Source organism: Prionailurus viverrinus, chromosome B4 (assembly GCF_022837055.1).
Source record: "Prionailurus viverrinus isolate Anna chromosome B4, UM_Priviv_1.0, whole genome shotgun sequence".
NCBI lineage: Eukaryota > Metazoa > Chordata > Mammalia > Carnivora > Felidae > Prionailurus > Prionailurus viverrinus.
In genome coordinates, this window is record NC_062567.1 from 131,946,132 (window position 1) to 131,967,608 (window position 21,477).

The window sequence follows — 21,477 nt, forward strand, 5'->3', positions numbered from 1 at the left end:
AGAATTCCCTTCACCCACCCTCCCCTGCTGATGGTATATGGTGGTTGTACATTATCAGAATCAGAAAATCGGCATTGTTTCATTGTGAGACTACCGAGCTTATTCATCTTCCATCTTTAAAAAAAGTGTTTTTTTAACGTTTATTTATTTTGAGAGAGAGAGAGAACCAGCAGGGGAGGGCCAGAGAGAGAGAGGGGACAGAGGATCCGCACTGACAGCGGAGAGCCTGATGCGGGGCTGGAACTCACAAACTGTGAGATCGTGACCTGAGCTGAAGTCGGATGCTTAACCACAAAGCCACCCGGGTGCCCCACCTTTCATCTTTAAAAAAAAAAAACAAACTGCATTCATCTGTGTGTGCGCCTATGTGCACCTGTTAAGGGTTTTGAGCAGGGGAGTGACGTTGACATGTGTGCTAGGCAAATATCCTCAACCACCAAATGGTAGATTGGAGGGGGCTCGTTGGAGGCTGTTAGCAGGAGATGCTGAGGGCCTGAGAGCCGTGGTCATGGACATGGCAGGAGGAGCTGCAGGGTGGAGGATGTTTCAGAGGTAACGGTGGAAGGAACTGGGGACTGAGAACAGGATGGCAGTTGGAGCTATGAATGGAGTTTGGGGAAAATGGAGGAGGAGCGGGAGCAGGGGAGACGCTGCGAAGTTTGGATTGTGGCAAGTTAGAGGAGCACCCAACTGGGATGGGCACCAGGGAGGACTTTGTGGACACATGGGCATCCGAGCTGGGTCTTAACGGATGAACAGGAGTTGGCTAGGTGTGTGTGTAGGGAGAGGGCATTCCAGGTAGAGCGCCTAGGATTAAGAAAGGCATGGAGGTCCTAAGCGGCCTGGGTGTTGGACATCTAGGTGGCACTGCCCAGGGGTTAAGAGACATGAATCTGAAATATTGGGGAGGGGGTGAGCCTGGCAGGAGGAATAGATTTGTGAGTCATCGACATGACTCACGAGATCATGACATGCAAGAGCTCCTCTGGGGAGAGCATGTAGAGGGAGGAGGACAGAAGCGCTGTCCCTTAAATGGAAGCTCAGGTGCGTTGGTCTTGAGACCTGGGCAGAGGAAGAGGAGCCCCTGACAGAGCAGGAATGGTCAGAGAGGTGTGAGGAGGACGTGGCAGATGCAGCCGAGAATATACTGAAAAAGGCAAGTGAAGAACTGTCCCTCTATGGGACTCAGCAACTAGAAGGTTCCTGGAATGGGGAGGACCCTTGGCAAGCACCTTCGGTGGAGTGGGACTGGGGCTGCTGAGATTTGGGGGGTGCAGAGGGAGGTAAGGCTCTAGAGACAGTGTGGACAAGAAATGTTGCCAAGGAGGGGCGTCTGGGTGGTTCAGTCGAGTTTGGCTCAGCTCATGACCCCGCGGTCCGTGAGTTCGAGCCCCACGTCGGGCTCTGTGCTGACAGCTGGGAGCCTGGAGCCTGCTTTGGATTCTGGGTCTCCCTCTCTCTCTGCCCCTCCCCTGCTCATGCGCTCTCTCTCTCTCTCTCTCTCTCTCTCTCTCTCTCTCTCTTTCTCTCAAAAATAAATAATAAAAACATTTTAAAAAATTAAAAAAGAAAAGAAAAAGAAATGTGACCAAGGAAAGGAGGAGAGGTTGTGCATGATCCAGAAGGGGAGGGAGTTACTTGGAGGTGGGAGAGACACAAGCATGCTGACAGGCTGCGGGGTCCTGGGCCTGGGTCCTGTTGCCTCATGGGCAACAGAGATGGTGATATGTGTGGGCCCTGGGGCCAGGCTGCCAGAATTTGAATCCCAGCTCTATCGTGTACCAGCTGTGTGACCTTGGGCAAGTCACTTCACTTCTTTGTGCCTCTCTTTTCCCCTCTGCAAAGTGAGACTAATAGTCTATCTCACAGGGGGTGCTAGAAGATATTATGTATAAAGAGATCATGACGTGCCTAGAAAAAAAGAGAGGGAGATCACGACAGCCTCTGGCATGAGGCAACCACTCAGAAAATGTTATTATTACTTGATTATTTCAAGTATTTCTGTTTTTGTCATTTAACACTTATTCGTTCTTTTTTAAAAAATTTTTAAAATATCCATTTATTTTTGAGGGAGAGACAGAGTGCAAGCGGGGAGAGGGGCAGAGAGAGAGAGAGGGAGAGAGAAAGAGAGAGAGAGAGACAAGGAGACACAGAATCTGAAGCAGGCTTCAGGCTCTGAGCTGTCAGCACAGAACCTGACAAAGGGCTGGAACGCATGAACCAAGAGACCATGACCTGAGCCGAAGTCGGATGCTTAACCGACTGGGCCACCCAGGCGCTCCAACACTCATTCATTCTTATCTATATAATGCCTGGGTTGGATGAGTTAATATTCATTCATCCATTTCTTTTACCACCGTTTATGGAGCACTTGCTCTGCACCAAGCACAGGGCCAGGCACCGAGATTTCAAGAGGCTGGTACAGTCCCTGCCTGGTCTGATGAAGGTCTGAATTTCTGAGTCTTTCATCTTCAAACTCTTCTCCAAAGTGGGAGGGGGGGGGGGAGGGGGGAGAAACACAAAAAGCAAACAAACAAAAAACCCCTTCATGGTTCTCAGGTCAATGGTTTGGTCTTTTTCTTGGGAAGAACAGCCCATGGACATTCGGGCAGACCTGCAACACTGGGTTTAAAACCAGGCTGCTGGTTCCCACTTGGGCTCTGCCCTACTGGGTTGATCTCAAGTCAGTCATCTCATTTTGCGTTTTAGATTCAAGGTGAATACATACTCTGTGGGAAAAAAAGAATCTAAATCATTCTAAGGTGTACAAAGCAGAGTGTTCTGTGTCCTGTTGCCCCTTGGCAGGTCCCAGTCCCCAGAGAGAACCAGTTAAATTGGAGAATATCTTGCAAACTTCTTGATGTAAACACACATTGCACACAGATGTGATCATACGACACACAGTGTTCTGGAATCTGCTGCTTTTTTTCTTTCTCAATGTTGTATGGCGGCATCTCCATGACGATGCACGTAGATTCAAAAGCTGCACTGTAAGGGGTATCGTGTAATTTAACGGATTAAGCTAATTCTCTACTGGTGGACATTAAAGTTCCTTCTAGCTTTTCACTCTTTAAAAAAAGACATCCTGTGCAAATATAATTGAGTGCTTGTACAAGGATTTGGGTAGATTAAGTTCGTGGAAGTGAAGTTTCTAGGTTGAAAGGGCGCTTTATCATTTAGAAGGAGTTTGGCTGCAAGTAACAATTCCTACCTCAAAACCGGAGTTCATTATAATCTCACGTGATTAATGAGGCGGAGCAGTTCCAGGATCAGCTAACTTATTGGGCCAGACACGTCATTCATCAACTTTGCTCTGTCTTTGCGCTCTGCCATCCCCAGCGTGTGCAGCTTCTCGATACTCCCCGTCCTACAGCAGCAAATAACAGATCATTGCTTCTGCCCTGTACTAAGTGTGAAGAAAACCCTTCCTTGGCTGACTTCCCCTCCTTTCTCATTGGCCAGGACGATGTCACATGCCCTTACCTAAGCCAATCACTGGCAACCAAAGGGACTGTTGTGATTGGCTTAATCCAGTGCAGGTTCACCTGAGTGACTGGGAAAGGAACAGCCTTGGGGCTGTGCAGGGAGGAAGAGGGGCAAACCGGCTGGCGTCCTGGTTTTGGTAGATGTTGCTACGCCACTTCGCAGAGATGCTGCCCTTTCGCCCTCTCAGTGTACTTGCAGTGTTGGAAAGTGCCCATTCCTGCACCTGCATCAACTAGGCTCTCTTCTTACCGTGGTCTCAGAGGTGAAAAGTTGCTGCTTATTGTGTGGTTCTTTTATCAGTGAGTTTGAGTGCCTCTTCTTCATGATTCATGTTTCCTGTGGGTTTCCTGTTTATGTTCTCTGCCCCTCTTTTTAAGTAATCATAATGATTATAAAATAGTAATGGTTGACATTAAATGCTTATCCTGCCCCTGGCATCTCTTTGAACCTTCGCAACAACCCTATAAAGAAGGTATTAGTTAAAAAAGAAGAAGAAGAAGAAGAAGAAGAAGAAGAAGAAGAAGAAGAAGAAGGTATTAGTATCCCTGTTCTAGAGATGCGGGGGCGTGAAACACAAAGAACTCAAGCAGCTTGTATACAGTTAATACGGAACAGGTCTCGAATTTGAACCCAGGTGTGAACCTGGGTATGTGGTCACAGACTGTGCTGACATGTTGGAATTGTTTCCTGTTGGTTCCTTAATTCGTGGCTATTTCTGCGAAGAGCTGTTTGAGGTAGGTCCCGCTTGAAATTCCCAAATTATAAGAACATGGACCTAGAGTAGGGGGGAGGGGATTTCCCCACCTGGCAGTGGGGTCCTGGGGAGACTTGGGCCTGTTTTCTCCTTTGACATTTTTTATCCCTTGCACTCTTTTTTCTTTAAAAAGATACAAGATTTGGGGTGCCTGGGTGGCTTAGTCAGTTGAGCATCTGACTTCGGTTCAGGTCATGATCTCACAGTTTGTGAGTTTGAGCCTTGCATGGGGCTCTGTGCTGACAGCTGGGAGCTCAGAGCTTGGAGCCTGCTTCAGATTCTGTCTCCCTCTCTCTCCACCACTCCCCCACTTGCTCTCTGTCTCTGTCTCTCAAAAACAAATAAACATTAAAAAAAAAAAAAAAGACAAGATTTGGGGAGCCTGGGAGGTTCAGTTGGTTGAGTGTCTGAGTCTTGATTTTGGCTCAGGTCACGAGCCCCACGTTGGAATCTGCACCGAGAATGGAGCCTACTTGAGATTCTCTCTCCCTCCCTCTCTCTCTCTCCCTCTGCCCCTCTCCCCTAGACACACACAGTCTCTCTCTCTCTCAAAAAAAAAAAAAAAAAGACCCATTTGGCCCATGTGCTCTTTGCTCTTCTAGCAAGTGCCCTGAGCATGTCTCACCCCTGCCCTCACCAACCGTGCCCTACCCCCTACCCTCATCATCAAGGAACTCACCTCCCTCTTCAGCTGAGAACAAATGATCTTTGAACCACTGTCTCAGTCTGCTGGGGATGCTATAACAAAATACCATAGACTGAGTGGCCTAAACCACAGAAATCTATTTTCTCAGAGTTCAGGAAACTAGAAGGCCCAGGTCAAGGTGCTGGTGGATTCAGTTTCTGATGAGAACCCTCTTCCTGGCTTGCATATGTCTGCCTTCTCATTGTGGCCTTATCTGGCCTTTCCTCTGGGTGTGGACAGGGAGAGAGAGGGAGTGCTCTCTGGTGTCTCCTCTAATAAAAACACTAACCCTGTCAGACCAGGGCCCCCACCTTATGACCTCTGTGGAGGCCCTATTTCCAAACAGTCATATTGGGGATTAGGGCTTCAACATGTAATTTTGGGGGGATACAAGCATTCAGTATATAAATTCTGCTCCTTACCCTCCTCCCAATTCATGTTCTTATGTGCAAAATGCATTCATTCTGTCCCAACAGCCCCCAAAGTCTTAACTCATTCCGGCACCCACTCTAAGTCCCGATTCTCATCTAAATATCTAAATCAGGTCTGAGTGAGACTGGAGGTAGATTCATCCAGAGTAAATTCCTCTCTGGCTGTGATCCTGTGAAACCAGACAGGTTATGTGCTCCCAAAACACAATGGTGGGACCGGCGTAGGATAGACATTCCCGTTCCAAACGGAATCAGTCGCAAAGAAGAAAGAGGTGAGGTGCTCCAAGCAAGTCTAAAACCTGGTGGGGGCAAATTCCATTTGCTTTGAAGGCTTGAGAATCCTCTTTGGCTTGCTGTTCCCTCTGGCTGGCTTGCTGGGGCACAGCACCAGCCCCCCAACGGCTCTTGCAGTGGGTCACCCCCTGCAGCTCTAAAAAACGAATTGGTGGCCCCACCCAAGCAGCTCTGATGATCTGTGGATCAGGGTCAGACTTGCTTTTTTTGGAAGGATAGAGTGTGTTTGCATCCAGATAGCTCTATGGTCCGGTCCTGTAGAATTCAAGAAGTCCAGCAGCCTTCCTGCATTCTGCTGTCCACTTTTCTCTGACCCCTTTGGTTCTAACGGGCAGAGTTTCTGTTGGTATAACCCCATCTCTATTTCTGACTTCTGCCGCTAGCTGATTAAGTCTGTGGTTCACACCCATACTCACCTCATCAAATGGCTGTTCAGCCACATCCTTACTATTCTCTTCAGAACACGTGTTCCTTTTTTTTTTTTTGCAATATGAATAGGCTGAGAATTTTCCAGCTCTTTGAATTCTGGTTCCTTTTGTTTAACAATTCTTCAATTCATCTCTCAAATTTTACTATAAGCAGTAGGGAGGACGCATGCCACACCTTCCATACTTTGCATAGAAATCTCTTCTGCTAAATATCCATTTTCATTGCTTGCAGGTTCTACCTCTCAGAAGAAACTGGAACACAATTTATTTATCAATCTGCCTATCTGTCTGTCTATCTATCTATCTAAGTTTATTTATTTATAATCTCTGCACCCAACATGGGGCTCAAACTCACAACCCTGAGATCAAGGATCGTGTGCTCATCCTGCTGAGCCAGCCAGGCTCTCCACTGGAACACAATTTAGCTAAGTTCTTTGCCACTTTGGGACAAGGATCACCTTTTCCTGAGTTTCCAGGAACTTATTCTTCATTTCCATCCGAGGCCTCACCAGAATTGCCTTTAACATCCTTATTTCTACCGGCCATCCCTTCATGGCAATCGGGGGTTTTTCTAGCTGCACCTCAAAGCTCCCTGAACCTCCTCCATATGTTTAGGTATTTGTTACAGCAGCACCCCCACCTCTTGGTACCAAAATTTGTACTCGCCTACTCAGGCTGTGGGAATAAAGTACTGGCTCAGAGCTCTACCCTAATGACCTCACTTAACTTGAATTATTTCTTAGAGGCCCCATCTCCAATACAGTCCTACTGGGGATAGGGTTTCAACGTATGTATTTGGCGGGGACACAAACATTCAGTTCATAACAACCACCCATACAAAGGTTCTCCCAGAGGAAAGACATTGGGAAGGAGGGAGGGGTGTGGGGCCTTAGGTGTTTGCTGGGGCTTGGGCGGCTTTTGCTTACTTGGCACTTTAACAAGGCTGTCCAATGCCCATCTCTCCAGGCCCTTTGAACCCAGGCTGTAGGGTCACTGTGTGGCCTTGAGCAACTTTCCTGGCTTCTTGGAACACTTTTTCCCTCCCTGATGGGGTTGTAGTGAAACTTGAAAAAAAAAAAAAAATCACATTTATTTAACGATGTCTCATTTTCAGGTACGGTAAAGCCAGACACAGAGCTGCTTTTTTGTTCAAAACCTGTGACTTCTCATCTTACTGTAGGGTGAAGCCACGGCCCTTGCTCTGCTGAGGAGACCTCACATATGGTCTTCCCTGGTAATGTCACAGACCTTCCCATACACCACTCTTCCCACTGCCCACTCTGCTCCATCCACACTGGCCTCCTTGCTCTTCCTCAAATACACTGATCAGTCTCTACCTCAGGACCTTTGCACTCACCATTCTTTCTGCTTGAACACGTTTCCCCACGTGGCTTGCTCCCGTCCGTCATTTTGATCTCTGTTCAAATGTCAAAGAGGCGTTCCCTGAGTCTGCTATATAATTATCACTCTATCACCTTATTTTTTTCCTTTCCTATGTGTATCCTTCCTGTGTGACGTTATACATTTATTTCTCCTATCTCTCCTCCACCTGCACATGTACTCTAAAAGAGGACTTTGTCACTTTTGTTAATTGCTAAATCCCCAGGGCCTAGAACATTTTAGGAATCCCTTAAGGGCTCATCGCACAGGTGGCTGGCTGGCTGCCTCCAGTGAAGCTCCTTTTTCTTCATGTTGTGGCTGTGTCCCTGCAGCCTGGTTTCCCCACTAAACTGCGAGGGGCAGGGTTTTCGTTTCTGTCATGGCTGAGTCCCCTGCCTCCAGAGCAGCGCTTGGCACAGTGGAGGAGCCACTCACATTTAATGACAGACTGAGGTCCTGATTGTTGCTCTGCCCACTTCCCCCTGCTCGCACAGGGCCACTGCCTGGCAGCCGCTGTGGTTTTCCTTTCCAGGTGGTGTGCTTCATACTTTACTTGCCCCTTCCATCTGGGTGTCTGGCGCTTAGCAGGTGCTCTCTAGCTTACTTTCTGAGAGGCGCACGACTGGGCAAAGCCAGACGTAGTACCAGACCACGCAGCTCTTGGGGTGGTCTGTCCCCCTCCTCGTTAGCAGGGCCCACGAGAGCGACCAGCAGAAGGTCCTTCAATCAGGGAGAGGTGAACCCAGTACCTGGTACATGGTAGGCACCCGGGAGACGTGGGTTTCCTTCCCTTCCTGCCACCTGACCTTCCGGCTTTCTCCTAGTTGTGGGCCAGGCCTGCTGGCTGACCCCTGTTGGCAGCCTCGAGGCGGGTTGGGGCCTGGGCTTCCCCATCCTCGTGGCTGTGCAGATGGAGGGGTGCCACAGGGACTTGTTGGGGGTGGGGGGAGGCTCAAACACTCAGTGTGAGTGTTTCTGGACAGGTGTCCTGTAAGGAATGTCCATTCTGTCCCAGTCTTCTCAAGAAACTTGTCATTCTCCTTCACATCCAGCTCAGGAACCACCTCCTGCAGAGCCTTCCCCGGTTCCCCCAGTGGACCCACTGCTCCTTCCTCTCAGGTCCCAGGCCCTTTGCACCCACAGCCAGCCTGCATCATAGCTGACGGCCCACCTGTCTTTCCCCCCGCCCCCCGCACTGGACCAGGAGGTCCTGGTGGGCGGGACTGGGCCTCAGCCACCAATTCATTTTGTGTCTCCTCTGCCCCCACGCCTGGCACCAAGTAGGGAGGGCATAAATGTTGGTTAGACTGAACTATACCCTCACTCTCCGGGGCTCTCTCAGAGGATACTAACTCACCAATGTGTCGGGGGAGTCAGAAAATCTTCCCGAAGGAGGGGGGAATTCCCTCCACATCCTGGGCCCCAGTAAGACCTGGGCCTCCAGCTTGGTGTTACTTTGTATTACTCTGAATTTTAGCAGTGGTTATACTCTCACTGGAGAGGGGGTGTCTGAAGGCCCAAGCCATATGCATCTCCCCCAAGCATCCCTGGTTTCTGGCTGATCTTGCGTATGGTGGCACTTTTTTTAAGCACTGCAAGGGCCCAGCCCCTTGGGACAGCCCTACCAGCCTCTACCAGCCTGGCAACATTGCTTATGAAATAAAATCGGTTTGCCAGCCCTGGCCTAGGGTCTATACTCTCAATTGAATGACCCTAGAGTGGTCAATAATAGATCCTAGAACAGGACATTGGAAGAAGCATAATATTTTCACACAGAAGTCTTCCCCCAAATTGCCCCAGAGACCTCTGCCTTTCCTGGGCCATGAGTATTCAACACCAAACACAGGCTGAGGTGCCTAGGAAGGTTCCTAAGTGGTTCTACCTCTACTGTACCCTCGAGGAGGGAGAGCAGCAGCCTCTTTCCTGACCTAAAGTCAGCATTTCCAGGCCTGGCCCCCACTTGCTGGCCTTGTGACCTCTCCGAGCCTCACTTTCTCCATCTCTCAAATGTGGGTCCCAGATCGGCTCAGCACCGAGGGTCATCAGTCAAGATCAGATAAAATGTGAGAGATGTCAGGGATTTCATGAACTATTGGATGCAGCCTGACAGAAGGCCTTCCCTTCCCTGACACCAATGAGCCAACTCCTATTCACCCTTCAAAGCCCAATTCAAATGTCACCCCCTTTGTTTCCCAAATGTTTCAACTTTTTTGTGCCTCATCCCAGCCTGCGTTTACCACAGAAGTCTGGTTTGGGGTGGAGTTGGTGGGATGTTCTTGCCATGTCTCTAATTAGGTTATAAGACCTGGGTGCAGGTGGCCACGCTGGCCTCACCTTATAAAATGGGCCTGTAGCAAATGTTGAATGCCCCCCATAGAAATCCTGATCTACAAGCTACCACTTATAAAGTATCTGCTATGTGCCAGGCTCTGAAATGAGGACCCTCCTCTGTATTCAGCCCACCAGGAGGTGCTGTTTGTAAATCATTGTACAAAGCGGTAAGCTGCTAATCAGGGAGGTAGAGTAGCCTGCTCTGGGATTTGAACCCTTCTCCGTGGTGCGGGCACACAGCAGTGCTGCTGCTCTGGGTTTTTGGTGGTCAGAGAGGAGGACTCGCCCGAGGCTGAGTGAGGAACCTCCTTCATAACCACCTGGGGCAGGGAGTATTTTTTTCCTTGGCATTGGATGCAGACTTAGGAATTCTCACTTGGGATGGATCTGGGCAGTGCTTGTTTCTGGTAGGTCTGCTCAGACTCCAGGGCTGGGAGGAGACTGGACAACACTCCCCTCTGACTGCTACAGTTTTCTGAGAGAACTACAGGCTGAACAGGGCTGGGGGAGGGCAGGGGGGCAGCTGCTCCCACCTGGTGTGAGCTGGTGTGGGGGTTTGCGGAAATGTGACCAGTGGGAAAGAGTCAGTGAAAGAGACTCGGAGTTAAAGAGAGTCATCAGACACTCTAGGTAGGGGAGGGCAGGGTCGGATTTGTGGGCCTGAAAGCACCCCCCCCCCCCCCCGCCGTGATGGCCTGAAGGAGGTGGGGGGTGGGCAATGAGGCAGCTGGTCCCCTTGGCTGGGGGCAGGAAACAGCCCAGGTGGTAGGGAGGGATGGGGGCTGGATTCTGACCTAGGGCAAAGTGACAGGGCTTGGTGGTCATGGCCGTGACCAAGCCCTGTAGTGCTGGTTGTTTAGGCCCATAGGGGTCTGCTCCCCTGCCACAGGCCTGCTGCCCACGCTGGGCCACACTGTGTGGTGACGGGTGCATCCTTGCTTCTCCCACCAGGTGAACCTCTCTTCCAGGGCCAGGACTGGTCTCACCCACCTGTGGTTCCCCAGGCTCCCAGGAAACAGGGCAAATGGGTATATGATGGTCCCATCAAAGGGAGGGAGAGAGGGGCGCCTGGGTGACTCAGTCGGTTAAGCATCCGACTTCGGTTCAGGTCATGATCTCGCAGTTAGTGGGTTCACACCCCACGTTGGGCTCTGTGCTGACAGCTCAGCGCCTGGAGCCTGCTTCAGAGTCTGTGTCTCCCTCTCTTTCTGCCCCTTCCTCCTTCCTTCTCTCTCTCTCTCTCTCTCTCATGAAAAAAATAAATTAAAAAAAAAAGGGAAGGAGAGAGACTCCATGGAGGAGCTAGGCTTTGAAGGAGGAACGGGATTTCCTTCACAGGATGGCTGCCCAGGTGGAAAGAAGTGCAATGGCAAAAGTTGGGGGACAGGACGACCACCACAGACCGTTCTGGCTGGAGGCCTGCAGGGGAGCTTGAGTGTGGGCGCGATGAGCACTGCTTTCCTAGACAGGGAAGCTGAGGACAGAGAGACCGACCAAGAGGTGTGCTTGGCAAGGCAAGGCGGTCCAGACCCATCACTGCCTGCCTCCTGCAGGAGAACAGGGTCATCCCAGGAAACACTTGAAGTTTTTTTGCAGGAGGGAGGAACAGGGTTGGATAACACATATCCCCAAGGCTGTTGGGCTTTATTTATTTATTTATTCATTCATTCATCCATTATTTTTTTTTTATGTTTACTTTTGAGAGAGAGAGAGAGCACGAGCAGGGGAGGGGCAGAGAGAGAGGGAGACAGAGACTCCCAGGCAGGCTCCACACTGTCAGCGCAGAGCCCGATGAGGGGCTCGATCCCGCGAACCCTGAGATCATGACCTGAACCGAAATCAAGAGTTGGTTGCTTAACCGACTGATCCACCCAGGTGCCCTGTGGTTGTTGGACTTGTCCTGCTCCAAGCGCTCTGCACGTGCTGTCTCCTGAGCCCTCCTGACAGCCAATGGTGCAGGAGCTGCCTTCAGCCCCATTCTCCCCATTAGGAGACCGTGGCCCAAAGTCACACGGCAGGTGTAAATGCTGGCATTCACACTCCCATCTGTCTGAGTCCAGAGCCCTGACTCATGGCCCTGGCAGGGCAAGCAGATGTCTAGTGGGCACATGGGCCCTGGCCCTGCCCAGTGTGAGGATCTGATGCGGAGTCTGAAGACTCGTGTGGCTTCACCCCTCCCTGGGAAGGACACATGGGAGGAGCGAGATCCAGGGAACCGAGATTCCCAATCTCACACTCTTAGAGCCTCACAGCCACCCTGCCAGGCAGGGCTTATCAGCTGACAAGTTACACAGAGGAGGAAAGTGAGGCACAGAGAAGTGAGATGGCCTGCCCCGGCCACAGGGTGTCTCACAGCTGTGGGCGTGGCCAAGGATGTGGCCTTTGGTCTAATAGAGCTGTTTGCCTGCTCATTGGTTGAGTGGCCTTGGCAAAGAAATTTCATTCTTTGTGCCTCCCTGTCCTCATCTGTAAAATGGGTTAGTGACACCTGCCCCTCTTACTGGACAGGATTGTGAGGATGTGGTTGACCAGATGGAAATAAAGAACAAGGTAAGAAAGTTTTAGAAGGTATTAACACACTTGCTCCCTCCCCAAAGTAGCTGGGTGTTTTTATACCTGTTTTTTTTTTTTTTTAATCTTTTTAAAAAAATTATTTATTTATTTTTTAATTTACATCCAAGTTAGTTAGCATATGGTTTCAGGAGTAGATTTCACTCCTGAAACAATGATTTCAGAAGTGGATTCTTTAATGCCCCTTACCCATTTAGCCCATCTCCCTTCCCACAGTCCCTCCCTTAACCCCCTGTTTGTTCTCTATATTTAAGTCTCTTACATTTTTTTTTAAATTTTTTTTTCAACGTTTATTTATTTTTGGGACAGAGAGAGAGCATGAACGGGGGAGGGGCAGAGAGAGAGGGAGACACAGAATCAGAAACAGGCTCCAGGCTCTGAGCCATCAGCCCAGAGCCTGACGCGGGGCTCGAACTCACGGACTGTGAGATTGTGACCTGGCTGAAGTCGGACGCTTAACCAACTGCGCCACCCAGGCGCCCCAAGTCTCTTACATTTTGTCCCCCTCCCTGTTTTTATATTATTTTTGCTTCCCTTCCGTTATGTTCATCTGTTTTGTATCTTAAAGTCCTCATGAGTGAAGTCATATGATACTTGTCTTCCTCTGACTAATTTCACCCAGCATAATACCCTCCAGTTCCATCCACGTAGTTGCAAATGGCAAAATTTCATTCCTTTTGATTGCCGAGTAATACTCTATTGTATAGATATACCACATCTTCTTTATCCATTCATCCACCGAGGGACATTGGGCTCTTTCCATATTTTGGCTATTGTCGATAGCGCTGCTATAAACATGGAGGTGCATGTGTCCCTTCGAAACAGCACCCCGTGTCCCTTGGATAAATACCTAGTAGTGCAATTGCTGGGTTGTAGGGTAGGTCTATTTTTAGATTTTTGAGGAACCTCCATCCTGTTTTCCAGAGTGGCTGCACCAGCTTGCATTCCCACAAACAATGCAAAAGGGATCCTCTTTCTCCCTATCCTCGCCAACATCTGTTGTTGCCCGAGTTGTGAATGTTAGCCATTCTGACAGGTGTGAGGTGGTATCTCACTGTGGTTTTGATTTGTATTTCCCTGATAATGAGTGATGTGGAGCATTTTTTCATGTGCCAGTTGGCCATCTGGATGTCTTCTTTGGAGAAGTGCCTATTCATGTCTTTTGCCCATTTCTTCACTGGATTATTTGTTTTTTTGGGTGTTGAGTTTGATAAGTTCTTTGTAGATTTTGGATACTAACCCTTTATCTGACGTGTCATTTGCAAATCTTCTCCCATTCCGTCGGTTGCCTTTTAGTTTTGATGATTGTTTCCTTCCCTGTGCAGAAGCTTTTTCTTTTGATGAGGTCCCAATAGTTCATTTCTGCTTTTGTTTCCCTTGCCTCTGGACACATGCTGAGTAAGAAGTTGCTGTGGCTGAGGTCAAAGAGGTTTTTGCCTGCTTTCTCCCTGAGGACTTTGATGGCTTCCTGTCTTACCCATTTTGAGTTTCTTTTTGTGGATGGTGTAAGAAAGTGGTCCAGGTTCATTCTTCTGCATGTCGCTGTTCAGTTTTCCCAGCACCACTTGCTGAAGAGACTGTCTTTATTCCATTGGATATTCTTTCCTGCTTTGTCAAAGATTAGCTGGCCATACATTTGTGGGTCCATCTCTGGGTTCTCTATTCTGTTCCGTTGATCTGAGTGTCTGTTGTTGTGCCATGTTTTTACACCTTTATACACCTTGGTGCCCCTGTTCACGCCTTCGTACCAGCCTTCTGCTGATGCAGGCCCACCTTCCCGGCTGCCCACCATCCTCTCTCTGTAACCACTTGATGGGGGAAGAGTGAGGGCCACACTGTGGGGCAGAGCGTGGAAGAGGCCCATGAGTGGCCTGGACGGAAAATGCTGGCTTGAGACCAGGCAGTTTTCAGCCTCTTTCCCGCGGGGTGATGGAGCCCCAGGCTCAGGTTCTGACTCAGGAGGAGGCCCATCCCACTCTGGGCTGCCACTGGGTGGGACCAGCTGATCCCAACTGATCTTCTAGCCCATACATAGTGCCACGGAAGCCAGCTGGGCCATCTGGGTCTGGCGGGGAGCTCCCAGCCCCTGGGGGCTTTGCCCTAAAGACCAAACCTCTAGCTCTACTGCCGAGCCTCCCTTCTCCTTAAGCAGTTTCCACTCACTGCCTCTCTGGAGCAGGCCCCCTGCGTGTGCTCAGTGCCATTCAATTGCTGTGCAACTTCAGGCCTGTCCTCAGCCTTGCAGAGCCTCTGTCTTCCTCATCCAGAACATGGGCGATTCCCTCCCTTGCCAAGACAGGCCACACACCATGCCCCCTGGCCTGCTCCAGGCCAGGCTGGTTCAAAGTGCAGAGGGGCTGCTGGTGGTAAAAGAGGATGGCCTGGGTTCAAATCCTGCCTCAGCTATGAGCGGGCTCAAGACTGGGGCTCCCTGAACTTGTTTCCTCCTTGATAAAATGGAGACAAAATGACACCTGCCTCGTGGCACTGTTGAATGATTCAAAGAAACCCTTATACAAAGTGTGTGGTGCTGCATTGTAGCTATAGTCACTGGCATCGTTTTGGATTTTCCCTGTCTCTTCTCCCTGGACTGAGTCTGCTGTTCAAACAAGGTGTTCTCCTGGGACTTGAAGTGTCTGGTGCAGCACTGCAGCCCAAGCCATGTGTGAGAAAGGGCAGGAGGCCTCCACGCAGCTCCCTGCCCATCAAAGGAACAGCACAGAACCAGAGTCCAGTGGGGCCTGGGCGTGCAGGGCAGGAGCTGCGTGGTCTGGTTCCGACGGTCTCTATAGGTCACTGCCCCTCAGCGTCACCTGTGAAATGGGATGAGTGCAGGAATGAGAGGGAGTGCACAGTGGGATGGGGACTGCGACCAGCCACCGGCCCCCGCTGACTAACTGATGGACTGTTCTCTCCCCCAGAGACTGATGGAGAGGCAGAGACGGAAGGCGGACATCGAGAAGGGGCTGCAGTTCATTCAGTGAGTGTGGGGCTGGCTGGGCGGGCGGGGGGCCAGGGACGGCAGTGCCCGGGCTCTCTCCAGCTCTCCCTTTTCTTCTCACATCCTTTGCTGCTCAGGCTCCCTTGTGTGCTGGGGAGTGAGGAGGTGGGTTGTGCCAGGAAGGGGCTGGCATGGCAGGGGCTGGGCGGCCGGGGGGCGATCTGTGAAACCACCCCCATGCACACACACTCCCTGACCCTGGTCACCCTTCAGTCCCGCTCAGCATACCACTGCACCCTCGCCCTCCTTACACGCTGGCACGCTGCCTGTTAATTCTCCCGCTTGCCCGTGCACAGCTTGTAATCAATCAATAAATCAGTTTCCATTTATTAAGCACACCTCTCAGGCTCTGTGCTGGGCCCTTCATGTCCATCATCTTCTTAATCCTCACAACAGCCCAGTGAAGTAGGTGGTCTTTTCTCCATTTTGCTCAGAGACGTTAAGAAACCCGTTTATGGTCACACGGCTATAAAGTAATAGGATTCTTTTTTTTTTTTTTTATGTTTGTTTATTTTGAGAGAGAGCCAAGCAGGGGAGGGGCAGAGAGAGAGAGGGAGAATCCCAAGCAGGTTTAGCACTGTCAGTGCAGAGCCTAAGGTGAGACTCAAACTCACGAACTGTGAGATCATGACCTGAGCTGAAATCAAGAGTTAGACACTTAACCAACTGAGCCATCCAGGCGCCCCCAGTGATAGGATTCTAACCCAGGTCTAGCTGACCCCAAACCCACATTTCTTTCCATTATTTGTCCCTCAAACACATGCCATGTTTGTTTTTAATTTTTTTCTTTACACACAAAATATTTTCAGTAAATTTTTTTACCTCTTAAATAGATCTCCAGAGGCGTATTTATCACGACACTAATGAAGTGTAAGCTGCAGGGCCCCTGATTTGTGTGGGTCCTTTCCAAAGCCCTGGAAGGCTCCCTTAGCAATTCTTAGTTTCTAATTTTGTGTTCTTTTTCTTTTCTCTTTTTTTTTTTTAATGTTTAATTATTTATTTTGAGAGAGAGAGAGAGAGCAGGGGAGGGGCAGAGAGAGAGGGAGACAGAGAATCCCAAGCAGGCTCCTTGCTCAGCAAAGAGCCCACCATGGGGCTCGATCCCAGCACTGAGAGATCACAACCTGAATGGATACCAAAAATTGGACCAGAAAAAAAAAAAGTTGGACCGGTATCAAAAGTCGGATACGGGCACCTGGTTGGCTCAGTTGATTGAACCCCCGACTTTGGCTTGGGTCATGATCTCACGGTTTGTGAGTTCAAGCCCTGTGTTGGGATCACTGTTGTCAGCGCAGAACCCACTTCCAATCCTCTGTCTCCCTCTCTGTCTGCCCCTTCCCCCCGCTTGTACTTTCTCTCAAAAATAAACGAACATTTTAAAAAAAGAAGAAAATATTTTTTTAAAAAGTTGGATGATTGGGGTGCTTGGGTGGCTCAGTCGGTTAAGTGTCTGATCCAGATTTCCGCTCAGGTCATGACCTCGCAGTTCATGAATTTGAGGGCGCGTGGGGCTCCACGGCGGAGCCTGCTTGGGATTCTCTCTCTTCTTCTCTCTCTCTGCCCCTCCCCCACTCACTCACTCGCGTGTGTGCACACGCTCGCTCTCTCTTTCTCTCAAAATAAATAAAGTTAAAAAAAAAAAAGTTGGATGATCAACCGACTGAGCCGCCCTGATGCCCCTTGTGTTTCTTTTCTTAAATAGGAATCCCCACAAAACTAGGATTTATGTCTACATACCCTCATATAAACTCCCCAATTTTGTTCTCTCACACAGACCTCTAAAACACCACCTGCCTCTTCACCACAGACTGGGTCCCTTGTCACACCCACGGTGTCCCCATCGCTCTGATGGTGCTTGTGTTGACATTCACATGCTGTCCTTCCTCAGCTTGCAACACGGTCACTTTGTCTTGTTCAGGCCACTGTGAGGGCTGTGGCCCACCTTTCCCTCTTCTCTAGGCCAGTCTTCCATTTGGGGGAGGGATTTTTTTTTTTAAGTTTATTTATTTATTGTGAGAGTGAAAGAAAGTGCAAGCGGGGGAGGGGGAGAGAGAGAGAGAGAGAGAAGGAGACAGAGAGAATCCCAAGCAGGCTCCTCACTGTCAGTGCAGAGCCCGATGCGGGGCTCAAACTCACAAATCGGAAGATCATGATCTGAGCCGAGATTAAGAGTCTGTTGCTTAACGAACTGAGCCACCCAGGCACCCCTAGGGATGGCTTTGATTTGGGGGGAGTGTTCAAATTTTATCCAGAGGCCAGTCTTGCAGATACAGTGTTTCGTAAGCACTCTGTCTTTAACTTAAGTCACTGATTTCCGTGGAGCTGGACCTTTGAGCCCTGCCTTCTGAGTCCCCCCCCCCCGCCCCCCCACCTCCCTGGGTGATGTCCATACCTGCGAAATGAGACAAGGCCCCTTCCCTCACAGAGGCATTGTGCTGGAGGTAAATGGTAGGTCACTCTGTGTCCTCCTTCCCCTTTCCAGAGAGGAGCTCCAAGAAGGTTCAGCAATAGGACAGCCGCCCGGGAACCCCTATGTTAGTCTCCTAAGGGATTGCTTTACAGGGTAACACAGTAGGACCTGCTGGTTTTAAAATTAACCTTTATCACATGTAGATTTTGTGTGCTTAGCATTTATTAGGCACCTCTGGGCACGGAGCACTGTAGGAGCTGTGAAGCAGCTTGCATGGGTGGGGTGGCACTGGCTTGTGTGGATGAGGTGACCTTCAGGTCAGAGTGTGCCCTACTGACCCGGGAGCTGGGGCTGGAGGGGAGAGGCTGGAGGTGGGAAGCCAGGAAGGAGGGTAGCCACGGGGCCTGGCTGGGCAGGACAGGGAACAGAGATGGGCCCTGGTCCGTGACGGTGGGGAAGCAAGGAGGGCAGGATGGGAGCCCCATTGTCACAATCAGGGACACCACCTCCCTCACACACACAGGGGAGGGACCTCGGTGTCTTCTCTCACCCCTTTGGCCGACTGGCTCAGGCTGCTCTCTCTTGCCCGGGTGCCGGCAGCAGCTCTGGGCAAAGGAAAGAGCCCCAGCCCTGTGCTTTAGGCCCGGCTCTGATGCCGACCTGCTGTGTGACCTTGGCTGAGTCACTGTCCACTCTGAGTGTCTGTTTTCACCTCTGTGACATGAAGGACCAGGAGACAAACCCCAGCTGCTCTTCTAGCTTAGCCCTTTAGCCTGACAGATGTGGCTCTGTTCTCCTGGACTGATGCTTTCTTCTATACTGAGCTGGCATTTCGTGGGCCACAGGGGAAGAGAGGGTGCCCACAACCCCGTCTGCTGGGCTGGAATGAGGAGTCAGGCTCTGACCTGGCGTTGGCCAAGGTCATGTGTGTTTGGGGGGCTGGGATGGGAGAAGGGCAGAAGCTGTCCAACTGGGGGGACCTGAGGTGGACTTTTCCTGCTGCCTGGGGCCTGCATTTACAAGTTTAGCGTGTCGGGGGCACGGTCATTCCCAGAGAACTGGTTTCTCAGGAAGAGGCCAGCTGGCTGGCCTTCTCAGCATCTGCACCCGGAAAGCCTGGGGCAAACACAGGGCCTTCCTCCCTCCCTTCCAGCAGAAACGGAAGACCAGCATGTGTTGGTCTGGGGAGAAAAAGCTGCTGTTCCCTTACTCCAATCCACAAGGTGACATCTGAGGTCTGAGGTAGAGGAGCCCACTCCTGGCATGATCTGTGGCCTTTGGCTCTGGCTCCTGGGGCCTCCATGAGGCTGAGACCCCTGGGCTCACCCAGACTCTGTGTCTCTCTCCTTTTCCTGCTAGGTCGACACTACCCCTAAAGCAAGAAGAATATGAGGTGAGCATCGGTGGCGGGGCCGGGGGAAGGCAAAGGGCAGGGGTACCCAGGAGAAGGGGGGTGTAGAGGCTGGGGGCCAGGGCTGGGGCCGCATGCAGACCCCTGAGCCCCCTCTGCACCCCACTCCCTGGCAGGCCTTTCTGCTCAAGCTGGTGCAGAACCTGTTTGCCGAGGGCAATGACCTGTTCCGGGAGAAGGACTACAAGCAGGCCTTGGTACAGTACATGGAGGGGCTGAACGTGGCCGACTACGCTGCCTCCGACCAGGTGGCCCTTCCCCAGGAGCTGCTGTGCAAGCTGCATGTCAACAGGGCCGCCTGCTACTTCACCATGGTGAGCCCGCACCCCCTCCCCTCTCCACCCTGCCCGCCGTTTCCCGCAGATGCCCAGCCAAGCTGGGCCCGCACCCCAGTGAGCCTCTGCAGGCCCGGCTCCTCCACCCCCTCCTGTGGGAGTGTCACCGCCTGCTTCCGTGGCTCTCAACCCCAGCTGCACCACAGACTCACCTGGAGAGCCCTTAAAGTGCTAATACATGGTACAAAAAGTGGTTTGTAAGGATACGGATGCCTAAGCCCCACCCCCGATGAATTAAGTTAGATGTTAGACTGTTAGACGCTCATCAGGCTGGCCTGGGCATGGATAGGAGTCTGTAGGGAGTCAGGGCTGAAAACCACTACCCTCATCGTGTACTGCCTCTTTCTGCAAACCCCTGGCCACTCCTGCTCCTTCCTCCTGGGCTCCCTGCCATCTCCCCCCATCCTCCCGAAAGCTCTGGCCTCCTCCTCTTCCCTGTCCTGCTTGCTCACTGACTCAGGCACTCACCAGATCCTTAGGGATGCTCTGCCGTGCATCTTTAGAGGACCCCCTAACACCTCTGCAATCCAGAGTGGACTGTTCTGGATAAGCAGGTCTACCAGGTACCTGTTCACACCGTGTTCTGTACCCTGAGCTGCCTTCTTGATTTCACTTCCTCTCAGAGGTACCTTGATTACTCTTGGGCCATGAAGTTCTCAGCTGAAGGCAGATATGGAAGTAGGTGTGTCTGAATGGCCAGGCCCATTGCTGCAGAATTTGAAGGCCATCCCCCCACCTCCAGTGGCCTGCCAGTGCCCATTGCAGCCCCCTGAGCTGGACATACAGTTGCCCTTGACCAGAGTATGAATGTCAGAGGTGTTTCCTGGAGCTCTGGAGCCCCCTCCCCGATCCTCTAGCCTCCCCCGTCTCTGCAGGGAAAGGGGTGGGAGGGAGGTAACCAGAGCTGACCGTGTGGCCTCCCACTCCTCTCCGCAGGGCCTGTATGAGAAGGCACTGGAGGACAGTGAGAAAGCGCTGGGCCTGGACGGTGAGAACATCCGGGCGCTGTTCCGCAAGGCACGTGCCCTCAGCGAGCTGGGGCGTCACAAGGAGGCATATGAATGCAGCAGCCGGTGCTCCCTCGCGCGGCCCCACGTGAGTGCCCTGAGTCCTGGTGCAGGGCTGGGCTCTGCTGAGCCTGTGTCCCCCCCTGTGCCGTGGACCGGCAGATACTGATATTTGCACTGAGCTCTGGTTGTGTTTCAGGCACTGCTGAAAATACACAGTGTGTATTAACTCACTTAATCCTTGCATCAGCCCTTTGAGTTAGACGGAGGAACTTACCCGGGAATCACAGCTGTGGGCTGCAGAGCTCACACTTGAACCCAGGCAGTCTGATTCTAGAGTTGGCATTCCTTTTCTTTTTTTAATTTTTTTTAATGTTTATTTTTGAGAGAGAGACAGAGCATAAGCGGGGGGGGGGGGGGGGGGGGGCAGAGAGAGAGGGAGACACAGAATCCAAAGCAGGTTCCAGGCTCTGAGCTGTCAGCACAGAGCCCAACGTGGGCTGAAACCCACGAACCGCAAGATCATGACCTGAGCCGAAGTCAGACGCTTAACTGACTGAGCCACCCAGGAGCCCCTAGAGTTGGCACTCTTAACCTCTAGGGTTGCAATAAGGACTCAAAGGGGTGTCACGTGTGTGGGGGTCCTGATGTCCAAGCTGTCACTAGGTGGGAGAGAGGCAGGGAATTGACCAGTAGTGAGCCTTGCTTGCCCTGGCCCACACACAGCTGGGCGCATGCCCCCTCCTCCTTTATTCACCCACTTCTTAAGTACTTAAGTACTTACTAAGCACCCACGAACTACCCAGATCTGTGCCCTTCAGGGACCCACAGTCTGCTGGGAGACGTGGAAACATCCCTGGGGTTTAGGTCTGACTCCACCGCTGACCCCCAGCATGACCTTGGACAAAACACTTCCCCCGTCTGCACATCAGCTCCTTGTCTATGAAGCACCC

General features: G+C 51.3%; 1 protein-coding gene across 2 annotated transcripts in view; it reads left to right on the forward strand.

Moving 5' to 3' along the window:
- The window catches only part of ZC3H7B (zinc finger CCCH-type containing 7B), a 60,523-nt gene that overhangs the window by 9,751 nt on the left and 29,295 nt on the right, over positions 1–21,477 (forward strand). Inside the window, exons 1-5 of one of the 2 annotated variants that reach the window (XM_047866168.1) lie at positions 4,197–4,220; positions 15,282–15,340; positions 19,131–19,164; positions 19,299–19,496; positions 20,454–20,612. In XM_047866168.1, the coding sequence (XP_047722124.1) occupies positions 15,288–15,340; positions 19,131–19,164; positions 19,299–19,496; positions 20,454–20,612 (444 nt within the window). In that variant the 5' untranslated portion in view covers positions 4,197–4,220; positions 15,282–15,287. Of the gene's footprint in view, positions 1–4,196; positions 4,221–15,281; positions 15,341–19,130; positions 19,165–19,298; positions 19,497–20,453; positions 20,613–21,477 lie in introns of those variants that run through there. The other variant, XM_047866169.1, reaches the window with a different exon arrangement.